Source organism: Pinus tabuliformis, chromosome 3_2, assembly GCF_031772625.1.
Source record: "Pinus tabuliformis cultivar Carrire ecotype Pingquan chromosome 3_2, CPIR1, whole genome shotgun sequence".
In the NCBI taxonomy this organism is placed as follows: domain Eukaryota; kingdom Viridiplantae; phylum Streptophyta; class Pinopsida; order Pinales; family Pinaceae; genus Pinus; species Pinus tabuliformis.
Genome location: NC_142302.1, coordinates 754602399 through 754627170, shown reverse-complemented (window position 1 = coordinate 754627170; position 24772 = coordinate 754602399). Strand labels below are relative to the sequence as shown.

Sequence of the window (24772 nt, the reverse complement as noted above, 5' to 3'; positions counted from 1 at the left end):
GTTTTTGGAGATCTCGTGTTCCTTAGCCTCTTAGGGATCATAGAGACTAGAACACTAGTCTGCTGCTACCCCCAAAACTAACAGACTACCCAAGAACGGGGATACTAGGAAGGATGAAACCCCTCCGCTTAAAGTGGGAAAATGGAGCCCCACATCTTGAAAACTGGCTGAAAATGACCCCAAAAACCCAAACAACCCTTCTCTAGAAGTGGGTGGGTACAAAGAAGAAAACCCCCCCATAGATGTCGTTTGTGAAAAATCAACAGCAAGGGTAACATTATTTACTTGTGTATCCACTGGCGAGATCCCTGAACACATGGCAGTGGACAGCGGGGTGACTGCAGGAAGCAACTGGTTATTATTCCATGAAAAAACTCCATAAGGATACAAACTCCCTTCAACATTCCCTAGAGATGAATTGCAGTGCTCCTTGAAGGATCCATTGCCACCAGAAGAAACAAAAATAGATCCCCTATACGGACTCACTGTATCATAATCAATGACCTCTTGGTTGTCCATACCTCCACCACTGCGTGAGCTCCAGATCAGCAAATCCCTGCAAACCCCTCCAGCAAGGACCCAAAAACGAAAACTGAGCAGAGAGTGGTGTATGAAGTTAGTTTTGAAATATAAGTTTATAACTCGATGTAATAGTATTCTTTTCCTTTTAATTTTTATTTATATTGATCTTTTTTTATTTTTATTTTTTATTTTCTTAATTTGTGATAATGCTTGAGCATTGGGGTACATTTTTTTTTATATATGTTGTTAAATATTATTTAAATTAAAGAATCTATCAATATAAAAGTTAGTTTTGAAATATATATATATAATTTAATTATTATCTATTTATAATAATATGATTATTTTCTATTTAAATAATATATTTTTATAATAAAATTTATTTTTTATTAAATCCTATTCTTTCTCTATATATACGTACATATAGACTATGTTTTTATTATATTGAAGTGTTTGTACATATATTTTTTTATGTCCATTTAAATGGTTATTACATTATATGTCCATTAAAAAAATGTGGTGCTCTAGAGGCTTCCATATATTTATAAATTTAACTATTATTCCTGAGTCCTTCATGCTCCTTTGGTATGTGGGTATCTCGATTGACTGCATCCCTTCATATCAGATCTCTTTGAAAGCTCCTATCTTCCTGTGAAAAGATATAAATATTATGATCGGGAAGCATACTTATAGAAGCTTAATCTAGACTGCATGGTTTACCCTGGCAGTCCCTTAGTTCTAATTAGGTCTTCTATTTGGAGGATCTTCTTTAGATTTGAGTTGGAATGGTTGTTTGCCCTGATTACCTTTGCTGAAATTGTTCACATGGCCAAAGGTTCCATCTCTGCCAACTTGCTCCCATTGTCCGTTGAAATTGACCATCAAATCTCTTTTGAAGACACTATTTGCAGGCAAGACTCAAGAACATTTTATTTTTAGGTGCTTAATTTATTAGGAGATTCGGGAAAGATTTGACGGTCTGTTCAACGATGCAGAGGATGGCCTATCCTTGTTACTGATAAGAAATGTGTAGCTTTATTTCTCAAGGAGGTTTTAACTTGTTATCCTCAAGACCAGATCATTCCAGCATTTAGAAGAGACTACCATTACTGATTAGTTTTTCCTAGAATATGTAGAGCGAGGAAATTGAGACAACTGACATGATGGTTACAAAACTGTGAAAGAGCAAAAAAAATTTAAGAAGATATGAGTGAAACACACATGGGGTTCAAAACAAAATGCTGATTTGCTGAAAACAATCTCTTTAGACTGTGTTCTATGGAAATGCAAACTTTACAGTACAGACTTAAATTGAGACGCCCTGCGTATATGTTTCCATTTATCAATATGTTGATTGGAAATGATAATAAATTAATATTTATGAACTTTGGAAATACTATTAAATCAATAATTATGAACTCAGGAACTTTGAGCGGATAAATTAAAGTGCGGTGCTCCAGAGCCTTCCATATATTTTTAAATATAAATATCTCTAGTCAGTATTCTAGCGAAGCCACATTCTCTTCACGTAGCAAGTGCCTCGTAATCTCAGAATTTGGTAGGATATAGTTTAAAAACTTAGTGCAGCATCTAACAGTACACAAAAAAATGGAGACTGCATTAAATGGAATTGCATCTCCAAAGGTAAATGTAGCTGGATGTAAATGATGAAAAGTTTGCAATTTAGATTACTGTCTTGAATATGTTTGAAAGTTTTTGAAGCATCCATTTATGAAAAGGGTTCTTTAATACTTGTTTTGGGAGTTTTTGTGGTTTAACTGTACTTAGAAATTTCTAACTTTGAGATTTTTTTTTTTTGAAAAACTAATGTTAGAGGATGATGTGTTTCTGATTGGATAGGACCCATTAGTACGAGGGCAGATGCCAGGACAGTCCAACTTTTCAGGAGGTGCATTTTACACAACAGTAAGTCTAATAAACAAACATGATATACTCTGAATCATACTCTCATCTGTATATGTAGGTGATATTGTCAACGAATAAATTAGAAAATTGTTCATATGATTCTTGAATTAAGCTTTATAATGTGCAATAAATAGATCTTATATCTACTGATAGCCCAAGTAATATCATGAAAGGAATATGGTGTGGAGAACAGGCATGACCTGACTTAGTTCGAAATATTTCTAGTTTATGAAAGTCATGCTCTTCAATATTAATCATAAAATTATAAGCTTGTCTTTTTTAATGACTGCCAATTTAATGAATATATTGTGAGTTCTAAATCAGGAATTAGTCATCAAAGAAATGCAGCTTATATTAAAAATTTAATGCTTTTGGAATAAATTCAATTTTAAAGTAGGAGTCATAATTTATTAAATTAGTTCACTTTTTTGAAGAGTTTAATAAATAAGTTGTGAGAAAGTCATGCTCTTCAATATTAATCATAAAATTATAAGCTTGTCTTTTTTAATGACTGCCAATTTAATGAATATATTGTGAGTTCTAAATCAGGAATTAGTCATCAAAGAAATGCAGCTTATATTAAAAATTTAATGCTTTGGAATAAATTCAATTTTAAAGTAGGAGTCATAATTTATTAAATTAGTTCACTTTTTTGAAGAGTTTAATAAATAAGTTGTGAGCTCTAAATTAGGAAATTTTGATCAAAGAGAATGCAGCATATGTTAAAATTTTAATGCTTTTGAAATAAATACAATTTTAAAGTAGAAGGCATAATTCTTTTTGGTGAAATGTTTCAAAAAAACATGCCTTTATATAAATTCTCTTTTGATATCAAAACACTCATTGAGAAAAGTTCACATTTTTCTGAAACTGTTTCGGGTCACTTTTATTGTTAAAAGAATCTCTTCCTCTACACGCAAACTGGACCTCTACAGTTAGGAAATAAACAGTTAGGAACCTAGAGAGAGGATATACGATGCCAATACTCTGCAAGGCATCTTTGAAAGAAACTGAACACCTACTGTTGTCAGAGAAATGTGAGTGTTCTTATCTCTATATCCTCCTACTTCAGGAAGAATGGAAGCAGTTGGTAGGTAGCTGCTTGTGCCTGCCCGCTGAATTTGTGGTCAAATTAATGCTATCGTTCAGTTAAAGTTGGAGGCTTTTGTTGTCCATCATCTTTTAAAAAACCTTTTACTAAACTAAAAGAACTTCGAAGCTGCAGGCGAAAGTCAAATGCCATCTCAAAATGGACGTTTTCTGTATTTGAGGTTACAGTTCTTTCAAGTTTCACCATACGAAGATTGTATTACTATTATGCAATCAAAGTGATCCAGTTTATTGAGAACTGAGCCTTTTTGGGAAAGACTACGATTAGGAATAATAGAAATCATTATATACTAGAAACAAATGATAGAGGGCAAATTTTACTTTTCTGTGGGTCTAAACTGTTGAACTTGAACCTGAGTCGATAATTTTTTCAGACATTAGCTAATAATATATTCCTCTTCTTGTTTTATATTCTATGCTTCCTTTCAATATTTAAGTTTTAGTTTGAGACTTGAAACATTTCGTACTGTAGCTCTAAATCTTTACCATCTGGTTATGTGGAATACTTTCACCTGATTTAGCAATGAGGTAATTAATCATGCATATCTAGTGAGCATGAAGCTTGTAAAGGGAACAAGTCCATCACGTGTTTGTGGTTGCATCAAATTAGCTACACCAATTCTAGAAGCTTAACATATTTTAAATTTATTCTCAGGGACCTTTGTCCATGGCAGTGGAACACATGCGGCTCTGTATATGGAAACTGAGAATTTGTGAAAAATGGAAGGATTACTTAAGATCTATGAAATAAAACATGGTTCAGTGATTCCTTTAGTCTGAGTGGTCCTGATGAAGTATTTGGCTGCCCAAATAGTTGCTTTCCAAATAATTTGCTCTCCAAATAAATTAATTTAAAGGTTTTGGTCAAGTTAGATATCAAATTGGCGTACGACATTCTATTTTTAATGAGATGAGGGACCTCTCTAATCTCTGACTTATTCACTCATCTGATTTTGATGATGAACCACGGAGGTTGGTTCAAAATGTCGATTACAAAAAACATGGATGCGATGAGTCCGGAAGATATCACCACCACACAAAATGCAGATCGCGGAAGCTCAAATCTATAATGATTTGGCTGTTAAAGTTTCTGGAGGTGTACATGCTCTACCCTTCTAGATTTTATCCATAATTTCTTATTAAGAAACACATGTTGTTAATCATTAAACCCACTATAAAAGAAAACAAAAAATATAATCAAAACATCATTCACAGAATACATGGATTATCGTGAAATTCTTATTCTAAGTCGTCTTATATTTACATGTATCTAGATATTATCAACAAAGACAGAGGCAATGCATGGGGTATATAAAAAGAATGCCTCCATTCTTGATTGCGCTGAGAGGCGCTCTCCAGCCCAGTATAAGGGAGATGTGTAGGCGTAAATGTTTGTAAAATTTAACATTTAACAAAAAAAATTAATATAATGTCGGCTCAATTAAAAATAATAAAAGGTTAAAAGTAATATAGAGCCCAGTATGATGGAGATGTTGTAGTGTCCTTAAACGAGTGTAAAAATTTAAATCTTGGCTCAATTATTAATAAAAAATAATAAAATAATAAAATTCTCGTCAAGGAATGTAAATTAAATCTTTGGCTTAATTAATAATAAAAAAGTTAAAAGTAATAAAAATAATAAAATTCAATTTGTTATATTGTAATTTTGTTTTGTAGGGCAGCTTAGTCTCTCCTACTCATGTTAGAAATTACGCTCTGGGAAAAATTGCATAAATAATTATAACTTACATTGGTCAATGCTATAGTAATAGTGGTCAATAGAAAAATCATCCCATAGTCTTGCTTTGGCAAGAACTAATAAATTGAGATGTGAAGTGGATAAGTCAATTGCTTGCCTAGGCAAAAGAACTTGCATAAATATTTATTTACATCTTACTCCTATCCATTTTTTATGCAAAGACTTGCTTAAATTATGGTGGGTTTAATCAATGGTAAATATGTTATTTACTTGAGTATAAACTATTTTCAAGAATTTTATTTTTGGATGGTTTTCCTGCAAAGCTTAAGAAAAAAAATCACTACACAAATATCTAAAAATTATGCAAGAATATTGCAACCATATCCATAAGTTAGTACATAAAATATGTAAGGCAGTGATCAACATGACATTATATTGTGCAAAGACTGCAATAAAACCTTCAGGTTGTGGTCCAATCAAATGTTTGAAAATTAGGTTTTTTTAATAATATTCAAAAATAAATAATTTTTTTTTTCAATGTTAAACATAATAATTTGCATTGGTCAATTCTAAACTAATAGTTATCAATTGAAAAATCGGTTGTTAGAGCCTTGGCTTGGCAAGGACTAATAAATATTCCATAACCATATTTAAATTTAATTAATAAGCACATAAAACTTAATACTTACAATAAACTTGTAATATAACAATATTTTTAACCAATCACCATGGATATTCACCCCCACTTTACTATGAATATTATTAACTTGTAAATAACTTTTGTTACAATACCATGGCTTATCAATACCACATGCCCAAAAGCCATAACTCATTTCACAATAAATGTAAAATATATTAGACCTTGCATATGTCATTGGCTACATAGAATGACAATTATTAATCATATGGTTGGAGAGGGGGGAAGAGGAGATAGTGACAGAATTGGAGGGTGGAGAGAAAAAGAGAGAGATGGCAGTGTGAGAGAGATAGAGAGGGAGGGGAGGAGTGGAGAGAGAGAGGAGGGGAGGGAGAAAAGAAGAGAGAGGAGGGAGGGAGTTGGAGGGGGAGAGGGAGAGGGAGAGATGGAGTTGAAGGGGGAGAGAGAGGGAGGGAACAACAAAGACATAGAGAGATAGAGGTAGAGAGAGGGAATGTCAAGCGAGAGAGAGATGGAGGTGGGAGAGGAAGGAAGAGAGAGAGAAGTAGATATGGAGGAAGAGAGAGCTGGATTTGGAGGGAGAGAGAGGGAAGAACAAACACAGAGAGATAGAGGTGGATAGAGAGAGGGAGTGACAAGGGAGAGATGGAGAGAGAGTTAGTGAGAAAAGAGAGGAGGGAAGAGAGAGGAGAGGAGAGGAGAGGAGGGAAAGAGAGAGGGAGGAAGACATAGATGGAGGGGGGATAGAGAAGGAGATAGTGACAGAGTCGGACGGTAGAGAGAGAGAGAGATGGGAGGAAGAGACAGAGGGAAGAAAAAACACATAGAGATATAGAGGTGGACCGAGAGAGGGAGTGATAAGGGAGAGATGGAGAGAGAATTAGTGAGAAAAGAGGAGAGAGCTGGATTTGGAGGGGAGAGAGGGAAGAACAAACACATAGAGAGATAGAGGTGGACAAAGAGAGGGAGTGACAAGGGAGAGATGGAGAGAGAGTTAGTGAGAAAAGAGAGGAGGGAAGAGAGAAGAGAGGAGAGGAGAGGAGGGAAAGAGAGAGGAACGAAGACATAGATGGAGGGGGGATAGAGAAGGAGATAGTGACAGAGTTGGACGGTAGAGAGAGCGAGAGATGGGAGGAAGAGATAGAGGAGGTGGGAGAGAAAGGGAGAGAGGAAGGAAAGGATATAGAAGGTGAGAGGGAGGGAGAGAGAGATGGAGTTGGAGGGGGGGGAGAGGGAGGAAAGAAGAAAGACATAAAGAGAGAAAGGTGGAGAGAGAGAGTGACAAGGGAGAGATGGAGAGAGAAGGAGATAAGGGGAAGAGAGAGAGAGATGGGGGAGAGAGAGGGATAGATAGGTATGGAGAGTTAGAGATAGATATAGAGAGACTGTCTATTTAAGGGTGAGATAAAGAGACAAAGAAGGAGAGACGAAGGGAGATATATATAGATTGAGGGGGTAGGGAGGGAAGAAGAGAGGGTCAGAGAGAGGGAGCGAGGGAGAGATCGATATATATATGGAGAGAGAGAGAGCATGTGTGTTTGGGGGGATGAGATAAAGAGACAAAGGAGGAGAGATGGAGGGAGATATAACTAGCCTAAATCCATTTTAACCACAAATCTATCAAGCACCGAGGGGGATCAAACCTCTTAAGGTGCAAACCTTTCCGCAGTTTACATTCAAAAAAGAGGTTTTGCACTTCGAGAGATTTGATCCCTCTCAACGCTTGCTAGATTTGAGGTTAAGTTGGATATAGGATGGTATGATATATCAAGATAGGGGTGTTTTTATAAGCATAGAGGTTCAACTACATGATGGTTGGGGAACCATCATTTACACAACTATTTAATGACCTTTTTAAGATTACTTCGTGATCATAATTTACATCATCAGATGATTAATAGTAGGAGTTCCTTGAGTCTTGGGCATCCTCATATTCACTGGTGATTTTTTAATCTGTCATTGAAGTTCAAACCATAACTTGATTTGAACGTGCCAACAATTTCTTTTGTATCTAAGGTTTATAAATGATCGTCTTCCTTTGCAATATTATATACTAATATTTCACCAATCACTCTTGATTTCAATGCTTATTGCTAGACTTCACTCCAATGAACAAAATACACTTTTTCTTGCTAATTTACATAGAATGTGGATATCTCTTGAATTGCCCAACAAGTCTCAAAATGATTTTCACATTTAGGCTATCTAGGGGATAATTATGACCTACATTTCCTTACAGACATTCATAAGCGATGCATCATTCCTCAGACAATCATGATTGAATTTCACCACATTTCTTTCCTTTTTCGTTCTTTTTAGAATTAATTCAATTGAATTATGTCCATGTGGTTTTCTCTTTTTTTCGTCCTTTTTTGTTATTAATTCAGTGCAATTATGTCCATAAAGTACTCAATTAGTTTTTATTATTAAAGTTAGGCATTTCTAAACAAGATTGTTGAGTGTTTTATACTCATTACTAAATATGAGATTGATGTGCTCATTTTTAACCCCCTCACAATTTTGTTTTCGGAGATTTTTTTTCCCTTCTACATTATCATTTGAAGACATTCTTGTCAAGCTCACTTCATTTTGATGTTCAAACACATTTGGTATTACAACTATGATCCAAGGGTTTTTTTCCTTCAATCAAGACTTCATGGGATTTTGGCATTATTATTATTATTTTTAGGTAGCTTTCGACATTGAAATTTTGAGGAGATTGAGGAGAAATAACGAAGTACTTGTGGTCATTTTTTTCTTTAATATTTATGAATTTGATTTGTTGTAAGTTCGGAGATATACCTTGAGGAAGTTAGAGTTTCAGATTGGTCTTGAATTTAGTTCCAAATGAGTCATCTTGGAATTTTCGCTACAACTTTTTTGTGGAAAGATTTGAACGATGAAAATTTGAGGAGACCGAGGGGAGGTATCATGGTACAAGTGGTTAAAATTTTAGATTCTTGTTTGCTCTAAATTTGGAGATATACCTCGTGGAAGTTAGGGTTTGTGATTGGTCTTGAAATCCATTTTAAACTAGTCATATTGGTAAGTTTGTTTTAATTTTGTCGTGGAGGAGTTTTAGAATGTGAATTTCTCAGGGATCTAAGGATATATATTGAAGTACCTTAGGTAAAATTTTTAGAATCAGATTCAAAAATTTGGAAATGTGGCATGGTGTACAAGATCGCTTTTCGGAAGAGGCCAAAAATCAACAAGTTTTAGGAAAGTCACCATAACTTTTACTTGGCACATTAAATTTTGATTAGACCTATGTAATTGTGAAGAGTACATATCATAGTACTATAGGTTGAAATTTCATTCTCAGGTTTCAAATTTCAATGTTATATTAGGGCAAACATCAATTGTCCAAACAATCTTCCCAATCAATATTTTAAATTATCCAAACAATCTCCTAATCAATATTTTAAAGGTATGTAACTTACAATTGACATATCTCTTGATTGAAATATCCATTGTTGGGTGGCGAAAAATTGTGATAAAGAGGAGTACTATTATGGTAAATTGTTCTACAAGAAACATTACTAAAAAATCTCAAACATGACATCTAAAGAAAGTGAAGATTCATAGTTTAGGTTCTCCCATTAAAAGATCGAGTTGATTAAATTCGTCGTATTTATGTTGCAACAAGTGGATTATTCATGTTCTTAGGAAGTTCTTAAAAAGGAAATGCAAAATAAGATGGATGAAAATAAGGAACACATGAAAATAATATGGATGAAATGGAAAATATGTATTCTATACAACAATCCTTGAATTTTATGGGAAAGCGTCTCTTAGAGAGGCTTCCTAAAAGGGAATTGAAAATCTAAGGAAATCATGAAAATGAGGAAAACATATGGGAGTGTTGTATCACAACTGGATAAGAAAATATTGAATCATAGAATCATGTTTATTCATCACTCCAAAATCCATAGCATCAAAGGGTCATCTTGGCACCAAGAAACTACATTAGTTTGAAGATTAATTTGAGGAAGTTTGATGGTAATGCTCCTTATAACATGGATATTCTAGATGGAGCAATACTTCGATCTACACCAATTATCAACCTCACAAAAGGTAACTAGTGTATTCTTATATTTAGAACAAAATCAATTTGTATACACAATTTGTATGCTAGTTTAGCAGAGAGCAATGTATGGTATATTGATTTAAGAGCATCCTTCCACATGACTGGCAACAAGAAGTATTTCAGCCGCTTGAAGGAGAAGGACAAACAGTTTCAAATTGAGCTAGGAGATGATGGCCAATATGTAGCTAGAGGAGTTGGCACTGTAAATTTTCAGAGGGAGTCAGGTAATCCTCTTCATCTCAGAGATGTTCTTTATGTTCTAAAATTCAAGTAGAATCTTGTCTCGTAGCTACCTTTGAGGACAAGGGTTATAATGTCATCTTCAACAAAGGTAAGGCTTACCTCCAACACTTAACTTCTGGATGTAAGAAGCATATAGATGTAAGAAAGAAGAATCTATGTTCACTGCAGGTTGAGACAGGTGCATCCTTGAGCAGCAAGGTAGGAAGTTCTCAGAGGAGAGAAGTGATGGTACTGGAGAGCAGAGCTCTGAGGGAGTCCTTAGAGCAAGAGCAAATTAGAGCTCCCAAGAAGGAGCCTCAACCAGTAACTGAGTTCGAGTCTCAGCTAGTTGGCAGTTGGGCCAACCAACAAGATGATGAGGAACAAAGCCCAGGGTGAGTGGAGGCAACTACTTAGTCAATGACTCCCAGTATACAAAGTGTTCAAGCCAAGTGGGCATAAGATTTGTTTAAGGGAGATCGAGAGAGAGTTGAATCTTATAGTATCAACTTCAGCCAACAGAAGCAGCCACTGAGATACCCAGGGTACATGGGACTTATGACTGAGGTGATAGACTCGTAGAGCACAGTTGGAAAGAATAGGTCTTCAAATTAGAGTCCGCAAAAGAAAGCAAGGAAGTCTTCTAGTTCAGAGGGAGCAACTGCAGCAGGGAAGAATGTGGTAGTGTTGGAGACAGATCCAAGTGGACAAGGTTCTTCCAGAAGCACCTTCCTCGCTGAGAGGGAGTGTTGAAAAGTGTAGCGAAGAAGGTCTTCTTCTTGACTTGTGCCTTAGTCAAGAAAGACTTCAATTTGTTCTTTTGTGAAGTACGAGTTCATTGAAAAGGACGTGTTAGTTTTTTCATTTGTTAGTTGGAGGCTCAGTTATGTGGCTATCCAAGTGTGAGTTCACAATTAGGAGGGAACGAGTTGAAGAGCTTCAGTGTTGATTGAAGTAAGGGTGTGTTGAACTAAGAGTTGGCTTAGTTAACAAGTTGAACTCAACTTGAGTTCTAAATTTGTATTTTTCAAATATAGCATGTTTGAATAGCGTAAAAGGAGTATGAATGCATAGAATTCAATCAATTGTTTTGTGCACAAGGTTGTGAGACAAGACAATAGCTCTCAAGTTTGTGAGAGGTTGCACCAGTTTGTGTGTGAGGAGCTTCTTGGTGTGAGTGCATACGTTGGAGGAGCCAATACGTAGAGGTTAGAGGAACCTTCTTTATGCTAGATTGCATTAGGAGTTAGGGGTTGTGTCTTAGAGAATAGGAGGCCTGTGCGAAGAGATTTTGGGCTTGCCAAAGGAGGCCTGTGCGCAGAGATTTCGGGCCAGCTAGAGGAGTCGTGTGCATAGCTTTCGGGCCAGCCAGAGGCGCATGTGTGCGGAAAATTTGGGCTAGCCAGATGAGGTCTCTGTGCAGAGAATTTGGGTCAACAGTGGAAATTTGTGCCCTAAGAATTTGGGCCAGCCAGAGAGCAAGAAATTAGGAGCCGAGTCAAGGTTTTGCAAGGTGTTTTCAGGCTAGGTTGCAGTGAGAACAAGTGTGTTTTCTATTTGAAACAGACTGCCTTGTAAGAGATTCACATGCTCAAATTCTATCAATAAAATTGTACAGCAAGGAGAGGGTTTTCCTAGTTGGGTTTCCCTAGAAAAATAATTGTCTCTTGTGTGACTGTGTTCTTTATCTTTGTGATTATTTCGCTGCTTATATGTTAAGAAATTCTATGTCTTGGTGAAAGGAAAAGTAGTTTTCATATTGTTCATTCAAGCAGTTGCAAAATTTTCGTGCAAAATTAACACCATTTTCATGGAGCAATTTATAGCACAATATGCAGATATTAAAGGCAATACATTCTTAACTCAATTGTAAATCTTCAACAAAGAAGTTCAGTTACAAAGCACATTCAACAATTCCAAAAGTTGAGTTTCATGGTAAAGAACATTTCAAAGGTTAATTTGTTAGACCTCTTTATGGTAATTTTAAAGGAAAGCATCCAACATGAGGTATCTCTCTTTGAATCTAAATCCCTAAAGCATGCCTTTAGTTTGTCATGGAAATTTGAAAGTAAAAATATGGCTATTATAAGAGTGGTCACTAACAATTATAAAGAACATCATGCTATCTTTGATAACCTCACTAAATTGACAAGGTTGTCAACTTAGCAAATGGATGAAAGAAGAGTAAAGGGATAGTGAGGAGCATGGATACAATGATAAAATTATTCTATAGACGTGAAGATGAAGAAGATAAAAAATAGAATTTGTCGCAAGATTCAGCGCTAGAAGAGACTACCTCAACTATATCTTGTCATGCATTGGCCAACATCAATACTCCACAAACCCTCAAGATAGAAGGATATGTCAAAAATAAAAAAGGTAACAATGCTAATTGATTTAGGTAATACCCATAACTTTATCATTTACAAATTAACAGACTTATAAATTGCTTTGTATTTTCAGCACTAGAATTTCGAGTAATGATTGCAAATGGAGATACCATAAATTGTTTGGGAAAGTGTCATAGTAATAACTTCAATATGGGGGCTGTTTAGTAGAGAGCAATGTTGCAAATATCGACATTGGGATGAAATCGACATGAGTTTGGAAAACCAAAAAATTGTAAAATCAAAATCGATAAACATCAACAAAACAAAACAAAAATACAAAAAGTAAAAAAAAGTGAAAAAAATTCACTTAAATCACTACATGATTTTTTTTGTGTGGCTTATGATAAAATTACCTTTTTTTTCACCCTTGAAAATATTGTTGATTTTATCGGCTGATAAAATCAGCTATGCCAAAAAATCGCGATTTTGTGGATTTTTCATGATAAAATTGGGATGTTTGCAACACTGCTAGATGTTGTATTAGGGGTCTAATAGTTACAGTCATTCAGAACAATGACCCTTCATTTTCAATATCTTTTTATGATATGTACCTTAGAAGGAAAGGAATTTGAGTTCAAAAGTATCTAAGGGAAACCCTATACATTGATAAAGCTCTAACAACATGGCAAACTACTCAAAAATGGATACCATGGTGTAATTGCATAGTGGTGCTCACTAGATGTTCAATTATCCATATCCTTTGCTCAGATGGATCTCATAAAAGTTATCACATTCATTCCAAGGTAGTTGAAGAGTTGTCCAAGGGTACTCCACTTGTTTGAGATCATGACCATGCTACTCACTTCCAACTGGGGAGTGTATTGCCTAACATTAGGCCTTATAGGTATCTATATGCACAAAAGAGTGAGATTGAACATATAGTGTAGTGGATTATGGTCTGGATCATTTAAGATCCGCTTCCACTTCTATGCCATTTTTTGGTAACTGTTGGATAGGTAAATCCCCTCTGCGGACAGAGGCAATCCCACTAGCCTAAAACAGAACTAGCCACAATCAATTCACGCTGCCACGCAAGTTCCTAGTTGTACATTAAAGGTGAATTAAGTTCCTATAGTCGAAGCAGAGTTGGTATTCCCGCTCCCTCGCTTCGGCAGGTCACAATCCTTGCGATCCTTGCAAATAGACACCTGCACATGCAAAGGAAGAAACAAAGACAAGCATAAAATCCACCAAGGCACAACTATATTTCAGTCAGAAAGGAAATAAATCAAACATCACTATAATAGACAATGAGATTGGAACCATAACAACAGTCGTTCATTAATAAATAATAGACAGGAAAAGTTACAACCAAGGTTCTGACGTTGAACCTCTCCTCTGGCTGGGCGAGCAACTATATGTGTCTTGCAATGTACCTCCTCTCCGGCAGCATAACCTTTCTATGCTTCACTATCACTCACGACAAGTATAATCACAACTAGCATTCCTCCAAAAACTTCCTTCAAAAACTAGCTTGTCTAATGCATGAGGACATATATTTATAGATGGAGAAGGGAGAAAGATTCGATGAACCAGGACACCCATTGTGGATTGGCATTATCTCTGAAAAGCCACTGTGGATAGATATCAAGGATAGATGATGACTCTCGACCTCTATCAGATGGATTTTTCCCTCAAAAGACTTCGTGATCTGAAGGGAAAAAACAGATGGGCGTGCGTTTAGCAAAAATCATTACCAAACTGGGCTGGCGCGGGTGTTGTTCTGTGACAGAGCGCCAATGGTCGCGCCCTCTTTTGAGGATCTCAGTGATTGGCGCGGGTAAGATACTTGTGGACCTGCGCCAATGGAAAAAGAGTACTTTTCAGGGAGAATTTGCAGAAGGTGTCTTCAGGGAACATGAAGTACATACTCAGGGGAACATAATGCAAGTGTTTTTGGGTTATGTCACTATTCACAGGTCCCGGAATTCGTCCTCCAATGTACGAGAACGGGGCGATAGGGACGGTGACCAATGGTGACAAATTACTGTCTAACAGTAACCTTGATCCCCTTTGTTTACCATGCTCTCCTTTAATTTACCCTTTGTTGATGGGCCTACCCTAAACCACTTTATATATTATATATATATAGATATATATATTTGTTTGTTTGCTAGTGGGACCCAATGGTTAGTGCATCCTGCCTTCCCCAATTGCTTCTCTCCTCTCCCAATTCTTGTTCCTTGAGTCGGCCTCCTCTAAATATGTTTACCTGACCTTAACAATATGTAATGCAATTCTTAGTTTCTACCCCCATTTTCCTCTGTCACCATCCGCCTCCCCAAGCCCTCCCCAAGAATCAGATCTTGTCCTATGAACCATTGGTACGGAGACATGTGAGAAGGATTGTGTCCATGACAAAGGCACTTTCCCTTAACTATCTCTCTGGAACCCTAAGAGCTTTGTGGCAGATTTTGTAAGGGACAATTCCAGATGATAATAAGCCAGGAAGAGAATCTGAGCAATCCATCTCTTAACACTGGAAATGAGTGCCTTGGGTTCTGTTTATTGAGCTTTTCAAGGGACTTTGAAAGGTGTATTCTCAGGATGGGATTTGAGGGGACACCTTTTGGATGCATGAGAGTCGAGGTACTAAGTTGCCACTAACTGTGTCATGTTTTCCAAATTGCTTGCTTATCCCTTTTCTTCAACAGGTCTCCATTGAGATAAATTTTAAGCCCATATTCTAGTAAGCCTACTGCCTGTTTAGCTTTGGTGGCTTCTTTTGCATTGAATCATTTGGCTGTCTGAGTGAATCCACAACAAGGGTCAAGTTCCCAGCAAAATGTTGGTTCTTGGTGTTGTTGGAGAGTGAACTGGTTAAAGTAACTTTCAGAAGGCCAAAACCTTGGCAATGTTGTTTGTAGAATGGCCAATACCCTAAGCAAGTTCTTGAAATGGAGCTTCAACACTTCTCCATTGAGATAAATTTTATGCCTGTATTCTAGTAAGCCTACTGTCTGGTTAGCTTTGGTGGCTTCTTTTGTGTTGAATCATTTGGCTGTCTGAGTGAATCCACAAGAAGGATCAAGTTCCCAACAAAATGTTGATTCTTGGTGTTGTTGGAGAGTGAACTGGTTAAAGTTCCTTTCAGAAGGCCAAAACCTTGGCAATGTTGTTTGTAGAATAGCCAATACCCCAAGCAAGTTCTTGAAATGGAGCTTCTCTTGGGTCTACTATTTTTCTTCTAGTGCTTGCTGGTCTGGATTTCACTTAGCAATTCCATGAAGAACAAGGGTATTACATTTCCTATTTTCTATCTATTCTGTGATATCAACATTTTCAGGGTCTTTTATGGGCATCCACGATGGTTCTTTTTTGTTTCTTCTACAAGATCAGGGCCCATTTCAACAAGCCCCATCTACTGAGCTACAAGTCTTACTTTTCATTGAAACACTCTACTGATTTCTACCCTCTAAATTTCCTCATGACTGAAATTAATTAATGATTCTTTAACTAAAGAGGGAGAGGATTCCTTATTATTTAATACACTTCTAGTTTTGTACAACCATACCTTTGAGTTGGCTAATCTTGGGAAGAGCTCTTACTTTTTCTTCAACGAGAGTTTTATTTTCTCAGCAGTTCTTCATGGAAATGGGATTGTTTCCCTTGAAGTTGGCTCTTGCTCAATTTGGAGAGTTGCTTAGTACTTATGTTATAATTTGGAACAAAAGATAAAACATGTGGTCATCTACATTTTTGTAACTATCTATGTTTGAGTTTTGAATTAGGGGTGGGTAGATGGTTTAAAGTTAGTATTTTTGTGTGTGTTGTTGTGGGTGGGATGGTGTTCGAGTATTAACACTCCAGTACTAGGAGTGAAAAGTTTGATAAAGTGACTTTAATATGTAATGAAGGTCACATTAAGTCACTCTTATAGATTAATAGTGTTGTTAATGCTAAGAAGGTAGGTCGAGTACCTAATGAATGAAATATAAAATGTTGTCGCTCAATGTATCTAATGACTCCATTTATAATAAATTATGATTTTCGACATCTCTCTTCTGCATTACAGTTGAATGAACTCGAACTATTGGACTAAGAAACACATGGTTTCAATTGCATATTTCGCTTGTGGATTGTGGGATGTGGTGAGCGTGTCAATGCCCAATCCCACCTTGGCATGTTTGTTTGTGGAATGTTGGCAGGGTTTCACTAAGTACTAATCATTTAATTGTCTTTTTTATAGTTTGTGTTTCTCTAAATTCAAATGCCCATCATATCAAATATGGTTCTTAAGGCACACCATTAGCTTTTCCAATCTTGAAGCAGGCTTCGGGGTGCAAAGTCCTTGCATTAGCATTCTTCCTCTCTTTGGTGTGGATATTGTGTTATGGTCTACTTATCTGATTGTGTATGTTTGCATGGATATCTGTTTCTATTATGGTAAGCTCCCTTGTAGGATGTGTACAAACATGCTAGATATCCAATCTTGCTATGATAAATTACCCCGTGTAATGTTTTCAAATATGCTACTCTGTTAATCTTCATTTTAAGCTATCTTAGTTTATATAGCACACAATGTCTAGCTAGAATGGGATTTTACTCTTTTAGTTATAGAGGAATACCGAGTAATTCTTGGTGGAGCAATTTGTCTCATTAATTATGTTTTCGAATGAGACCTTAGTCTACTAACTATACATGGAGGTTCTGCTTCACAACCAACTTCTTCAAGGGGCTGTGGTCACTTAGGCCATGGAAGTTTGAGGCACTAACAGGTCATTTGTGCCCTAAGATATTCTGGGCTGCACACAGGCCACACTGATGCAATGAAAGAGTTGCCATGGAAGTTGGAGGCCATAACAAGTCTGTGATGCACTTAGATGTTCTGGTCTGCACACACACTACACTGATGCAGTAAAATAGTTGTTCTCACTGTTCATGAGGACTGGGAAATCTTCTCAAATTGCATTTTGATGGGGATAGACCATTGCAAATATTGCTCATCAACGAGGAATTCGTTGTAGGCACATGTCATCAGCTTATTTTGCCTATGTCCTTTCCTTTTGTACGTACCGCCTGATGCTCCCACCAATCAGTGCCCAACCATTGAGCAATTTAAATCAAGAGCAAAGTTCTGATTTTCAAATGATCGCTTTAACTTCTTTTTTTTCAAGTGAGTAGAATAAGATATAAAAATTTGCTTGTATAGTTTTACTACATTTTGAGACTGTTTAGACATGATTTGTAGTCGTTATTTTAGACCATTTTGCTTGCGAAGTTTAGAGTTGCCTTTCTCAGCTTGTGTTGGTCTCCAAAAGATAAGTAGTTGGCATCTGCAATAAGAACTGTGAATTTGATATCTCATTGTTAACAAATATTATTGCTTTCTGGTGGTCCTTGGTTTTAGAGTCCTAAGAAGGCACATAAGAGTTTATGAATATAAGGTGACCCCTTTGGTGTTAAATGTGGAAGCCCCTTTTCTAGTTGTAAAGATTACACCGATTAAGATTAGCAAGGTCATCTCTTGGTTCTGGTAAGTCTATTTAAGCATCTTCCATGTGCGGGTTAAGGGGTGTTGATGGTGGTACAAGTCATCAAAAAAGCTCTTCTTAATTGGTACTGTTACGGTTTACCCCTCCTCCTAGCAGGGGTGCCCATGGTAAATGTTTTGCGCTATCACTCATATTTTGAGGAGCCAGGAAAATTTATGGTATGGCATAGCCTTCCTTCTTGATATGGCCGCATTATGATTTCTGGGTACTTGCACATTTCCCAAGGTAGTTCATGTTGTTCAAGGCACTTTGTGTATATCGAGGCATTGGTCACACCTCCGGAGGCAGTTTTGGGCTATTTATGGACACCTGGATCCCTACTATGCATGCCACGTGGAAGGTCTTTGGACACTGTCCTATTTGTCATTTAATGGGCTGATTTTTACATGGTTTAAGGGCGGTCTTGCATTTATGACAGCAGCGGGTGATTTGTTGGCATGGGCAGCATGATTTGGGTGATGTGTCACCATCTTAATGCACCTTAGATGATGTGGACTTAGTTTGGAAGGTGTATCTGGGAGATAAATAGGCTAGAATTAGGGTTATTTGCTTTATATTTTGACGTCAATTGGCTGGATGGTGGTTTTCTAACCCAAGTTTTGACTTTGAGAAGCATATTCCTTGCTTCATTGGCTGTCTTGACCCAAGGCATGACCATTGGTCTTTGTTTGGAGCATTAATTGGAGGTGTTTGACCATTATTTCACTTGAATTTTGGAGCAATTAGCATGCTGTTGCCCCCTTGATGGAGTATTGGCACACTTTCTTGAGCTCGTTGCACTAAAAGGAGAACACTAGAATCCTTTTGACATGGAAGTTACTTCTCTTGGGTGGATCCACCCCCCCTTTTTGGGGCATTTATTGATCAGATCATTGTACATGTGGCTTGACCACTTTATTTTTATGTGTTTTAGTTTGCTTGATTCAAGGAGTTAGTTAGATTTAGTTTTCTTATGCTTGATCTAGATTCTAAGGATTTAAATCAAATAGTGATTTTTTATTGTAAAGGAAGTTAGATCTCACTCTATAAATAAAGTAAAGCTTCCTCATCTGTAGTCATGGTTAGATTGTGAGAGCATTTCCTTCCTTGGAGCTTAATGGAAATATCTTCATGGGAGCATTTTTGTTGTTAAGGGCTTATCTATATGGTGAATATTTTTGACTTAGAAGTTGTTCTTTCTTGGATGTTTATTTCACATCATTAAAGACATTATTGTGATTGTTCAAGACTACCATAAGGCTAAAAAAATTGATCCAATTGGAGGGAAACTTTGTCACTTGGAGGGAGGGCGTCTAGAGGCTCTTCTCACACTCTCTCCTTTGTTGATTTGGGGGAAGCTCAATCCTCTTGGCTAGGCCATATTCCAAAGTTCCTTAGGATTTTTCACACATTTTCATGCCATAGTTGATTTTGTGGTTGGAGGCTTTCCCCTTGGAGGGATCCCTTCTAGTGGGATCATTACTAAATGATTTTCCCTTGATTAGCAGAGGGATTGATTTAGCTATTCGGTTTCAACCTCTTTTCATAATCCACAAATCACCGGATAATCTCATCTTGCCATTTGATTCCTCTTGACTTCATAACTCTTAATAAAATATTGGCACTGATCTTTATATCCACCTATCACCTTTTTTTCCTCTTTTACTAAAAACCCTATAAATCTCCATTAATCTTTTAATCACTAGGGCTACCATTGACATTACCTTGTCCCTGATTGACTATGCCTTATTGATCCTAGCTCAGTCCCAAGTCTGACTATCTGTCACCAAGTCAAACATGCCATAGCAAGTACTTGTGTGTTAGATCCTGACCCTGGCCCGTGAGTAACATGCCCACAAGTAACTGAAAGGTTATGCCTGCTAAGTTGTACACTGAGCTAAGTTTTCACCTATTCGATCTGATTTTTGTTAAGTATTAAAAGATCAAATTTATGCTGTGCCATGTTGTCATTTTTTCCACAGGAAAAGTTCAGATCCTTTTTCATTATTGATAATAAAAAGGATACATTCCATATAATTTACCTACCATTATTACATGAAAAATACCATATCCATCATATAACCATGATAAAAAAAGAAACTAGTCAAAAGATGTGGCTAGGAGGTACACCTCCTCCAGATTTGTGACCAGCAGCACCCCAGCCTGCCAATCACAACCCTGTTTTGATAAGTGGGCAGCCACTTGGTTGTGTTCACTCAACTGATGATTGCAAGAGCAGGACTGGAAGAGCTGACTTAAGTCCTAAACTTGCTGAACAGCTCCATGAAGATCCAGGCTTCTATGTTCCATTGTGCGTTCAAGCCATGATATGACCAATTTTGAATGTCCAAAAATCCTTGTCCCTAACTCCCTGACTCCAGAACCAAAAGTCATAGGAATGTTTGTAGCCCTAAGTTCAGAAGCAATTTTTGATCTATCCTTCAAACCACATTCAAAATAAATTTGTAGCTCTTAGGTCAGCAGTATTGTTTGAGTTATGCTCCAAACCACATTTGAAATAAATGAAGGATTCCTCCAGCCCAGCTGGTCCCAGAATTCCCTCGGTGCACACTATCAAAAAACATAAGGCTGAGATTGGTCAATTTGCGGCATAGGAACCTGCCTCTGTTTCTGCTTTTACAGTTCTACGAAAGACCTCGTGTGCACCCTGAATTTTGTAGAACACCATTGTAGGCGAGAGGACGTTGTCCTGGAAAACGGATGCATAACTTACAACCCATATTTCCCATGGATCAAATACATGCAGTGAATGACGATCCTTCCAGGTCTTATGATCTTCTATCCATGAGTGCAGAACTTCATCAACAGCTGCCATTTCCTGTTTTTCTTTGCCTCTGGTTAGTCATCTAGTTGCCTGACCGCACTTCTCTGGTGAAGTGGCATGTAACAAATAAATGGTATACACTTTCCTCTTTCTCCCTACATAATACAGAAAACTGAGGCCCTTGCCAAGATAAGCGTCCCATGTTAGAATTCTATTTCAAAGAATCAGTTACAAAAGAATCCTAGCTTTAAGTGGGGTTTTATGTTTCCCTATGATATTCCATTCTTTCTCTTCACTGACATTCCCAACCATTTATGTAGAGACTTTATGCCCTAGTCTAACGTCATAAACTACTCTTTTGTTTGCTGCCCAAACTAAAGAGTCCTGCTGGTTCCCGAGTCTAATCGTGCCACCTTCTAAAACTGATTTGCATCATCTTATTGTCATCTATGTCTGTCCTCTGGAAAGATCAGTGTTATGTCTGGAAGCCCATGGGAAATGGAATGACAGTGCTAGGTTATTCCATTGAGAATCTAAATGAACAATAGTATTTTCCTTATATATCATAACAGATGGGTTAGTTAAACTAAAATTGGGCTTCCTTTAATATCTCCAATAAGATGTTTAGAAAACATGGAGCTCTTAGGGTACAATAGTCATCTTTAAATTAGAGTTAATGAGGGCAAATCTGAACTTGGCTGATGGGAAATCTCACACCTAGTGGATTGTACATGAGCCATTTATGGTGAACGTGAGAAAATTATGCAAGGAGGGAAAGTAGAATGACTGTAAGGAATTTTCAATTTTAGTTTCATTAGTACTTTTATTGATGCATATTTTATGTGATACAGGCAAAATGTAAAGTTGAGACGTTTGTGTTTTAATTCATGTCAAAGGAACTCTTATATACGAGTTTTATTTAGTTTTTGTGTGCTACATACTTTTATTCATAACTATTTCATTATTTTCAACAAGGGACTAGTTCCAAAGTTAGCTGACAACTACTTTTATTTTCTCAGCATACAGGTAGTGTTCCATCGGCTGGAGGTTCCAGGCTTTCACCACTTCCACCTGAACCAGCTGACTTCAGCTACGATCGTGGTGCCACTGTAGATATACCTCTTGGGACAGGAAAAGTATGTACTATGTACTGTACTGTAGGTCCTAGGCTCAGATATGTCTTTCAGTTTAGTTTCCTTGGTTTCCTGTTTTGAGTTTTCTATGATGCAATAAATTAAATCTCTTTAACCATTGTTTGGAGGATTACTGGATTTAGCAAAAGGAGAGGATCAGATATGTCTTTCAGTTTAGTTTCTTTCTTTAAGTTTTCTATGATGCAATATTCTAAATCTCTTTTAACCTTTATATTTGGAGGATTGCAGGATTTTAAAAAAAAGGAGAGGGAATTGGAAGCAAAGGAGGCTGAGCTAAAGAGGAGAGAGCAGGTATGTGATTTTGACAGCATAAAAATTCCCCTCATAGTGAGGCCACTTGAGTGAAGGACAATTGTAGGCAGCATTTCCAAAACAAAAGAGTTCATTTTGCATCACACCTCTGTTTTGATTAGTCTTCACAATTCAGTGATACACTTGGATGCCATGTTGTAGTTTTTAGTATAGGATATAGGATAAACTTACGTGCACCTTTCAGGAAATTATTTTGCAGTCTAGTGCTGTGTGACATTTAATGAAAATCCTGCAGTAAATAAGCCATATCATTTGTGTCGTCTATCAAGCCCTATAACTCTTTTTTTTTAACTGTAGGAGCTAAAGCGAAGGGAAGAAGCTGCTGCCCGAGGTAATATATTGACATGTGGTACAGTGTTCTTATGGGTATTCTTTATTTTTAATTTTGTTATAACATGTGAGTGATGTCTTGATGTTGCCTTCTATTTATAGCTGGGATTGTCTTAGAGGAAAAAAATTGGCCTCCTTTTTTTCCAATCATTCATCATGATATCACAAGGGAGATTCCTACTCATCTGCAGCGGTTGCAGTATACCGCTTTTGCCACCTGGCTAGGTATGGTCTTTGCTAACCTGCAAACATTGACCTTTTTATACCTTGTTATTGAAAATTACAGGCACTTACAATAGTAGGTTAAACTTGTAGCCATAGTTCTATTTGTATTTGAATATAAAGTGAATAACTAATTATACCAAGTATCAGTAGTCTCTGACGTTCTGAGGTCTGTTAGTTGTGTTTAATGTCCATATAACCAACATCATTGTTGTTTGTTATAGTTGAGAGGATAGATGCTATAACATGGATAAACACGTTGAAATAGATGGATTTTTGGACTTTAGTGATTAGATTAACATGACAATTTTTTCTATAATATATTTATAATGAGAAGCAAATGATACTATAATATAGATGCAATTTTCCATGTTCTTGTTTTAATTTCTAATGTGTGTGTACTGTCAATACGTATTATGAGGCAAAGCATCTCATCTGATAAGTGGTTAGTTGGCCTTATGGTTAGTTTTACTTCAATCCATGTAGATCTTCACTAGTCTCTTCGAATGGAATTTACAAAATAGGATTTTATGTGCGCAACATGGTTTTCTCTGGTGTTATGGTTGGATGAAAGTAATATAGTTAAAGCTGCACCAGTGAAGGGAGAGATTGCCTTGAGTGATGTGATAGCCCTGACAAATAGTGAACCCTTGGAACTTCGGATGTTCTAATTGTCTTTTTTTTTAACCAAAAACATTCATTGGTGGCAATTTGTAAAAGTTATATTCATATGATTGTTGTGTTCTTTTGAATCTCAAAATTGGTTAGAGGAACCCAACAAGAAGACCATGTTTCTACTGATGCAAAAAAGAGAGTAGCTAGCTGCGTGGATAAGACAATCTAGTTTTCATCATTTGAATTTATGTTATTATCGGATCCCTCAAGTTTTGATGTTAATTCTGAATATAATCCTGTTCGGATTCTTGGATTCTTATATAATTTGGCCAAGATTTGTTTTTGGATTGGATCCTGTAAGAGAGATGAACATTGAAAACACAGCTTCCTCTCCCTACCTTACACAGAATTATTGCAACATTCATAAACAGTGCTTTTGGAATACTATGACCCATGGATGCAACTTTTGTTTGCGTATAGTTTAGTGATCATTTTGATTCATGTATAATTTGTATCTTTATATATTTTTTTGAAAATGTACTGTTGACGATTACTTGAATCAGTCTTGAAATTTGCAACCACCAGCAGTCTTAACACTTTTGGTTTGTCCTTCTTTCTGCGTAGTTGATGATTTCAAAGTTGGACATTGAAAGAAAGGGGGAGTTATATGGCTTAGGGATTAGTGCAGATCTCAACTACATTTGAAAATTGTAAAATGGATGATTATTTAAGAGGACATTCTAGAGGGCAGCAATTTGTTCAAGTACACAAAATGCTGAAATTAATATTATTGGGAGCTTTTAGTATCAGGACATTGATAGGAATGTTATGCATAAAGCAGTACTGTGCAAAACTAATAGACGATGTTCCCTTGCATCTGCTTTAAGTTCCACTTGCGATTTGTTGAATCCATAGATCTTTGGTAACTTCATTCTGATCTTTTGTTGAAATCATGTAGGCATTGTTTTATGTCTTGCATGGAACTTTGTTGCAGTGACAATTGCCTGGATTAGAGGTTATGGTGAGTCTTAAAGATGTTTTTTCCTTCTTTCTGTGATACAATTGCATTTGTAAGTAGGTACTCGTAGGTGCTGACTTCTCTTCTAAAATGATTTTGTTCCATAATTTACTCTTCAGGGGTGAAAATTTGGTTTCTAGCTATCATCTATGCTATTGCGGGATGCCCAGGGGCTTATGTTTTGTGGTATCGGCCTCTGTATCGTGCTATGAGGTACTTTATATGCTGGGTTGTATTCATGTTGT

The 24772-nt window shown here is 36.7% G+C and overlaps 1 protein-coding gene across 1 annotated transcript in view; it reads left to right on the top strand.

Annotated features, from left to right (window-relative positions):
• Positions 1 to 24772, top strand: part of LOC149182791 (secretory carrier-associated membrane protein 1-like) — a 48893-nt gene that overhangs the window by 10256 nt on the left and 13865 nt on the right. Inside the window, exons 2-8 of the mRNA XM_089416952.1 lie at positions 2383 to 2448; positions 21896 to 22012; positions 22259 to 22321; positions 22640 to 22673; positions 22775 to 22897; positions 24468 to 24530; positions 24647 to 24740. Of these exons, the coding sequence (XP_089273078.1) occupies positions 2383 to 2448; positions 21896 to 22012; positions 22259 to 22321; positions 22640 to 22673; positions 22775 to 22897; positions 24468 to 24530; positions 24647 to 24740 (560 nt within the window). The remainder of the gene's footprint in view (positions 1 to 2382; positions 2449 to 21895; positions 22013 to 22258; positions 22322 to 22639; positions 22674 to 22774; positions 22898 to 24467; positions 24531 to 24646; positions 24741 to 24772) is intronic.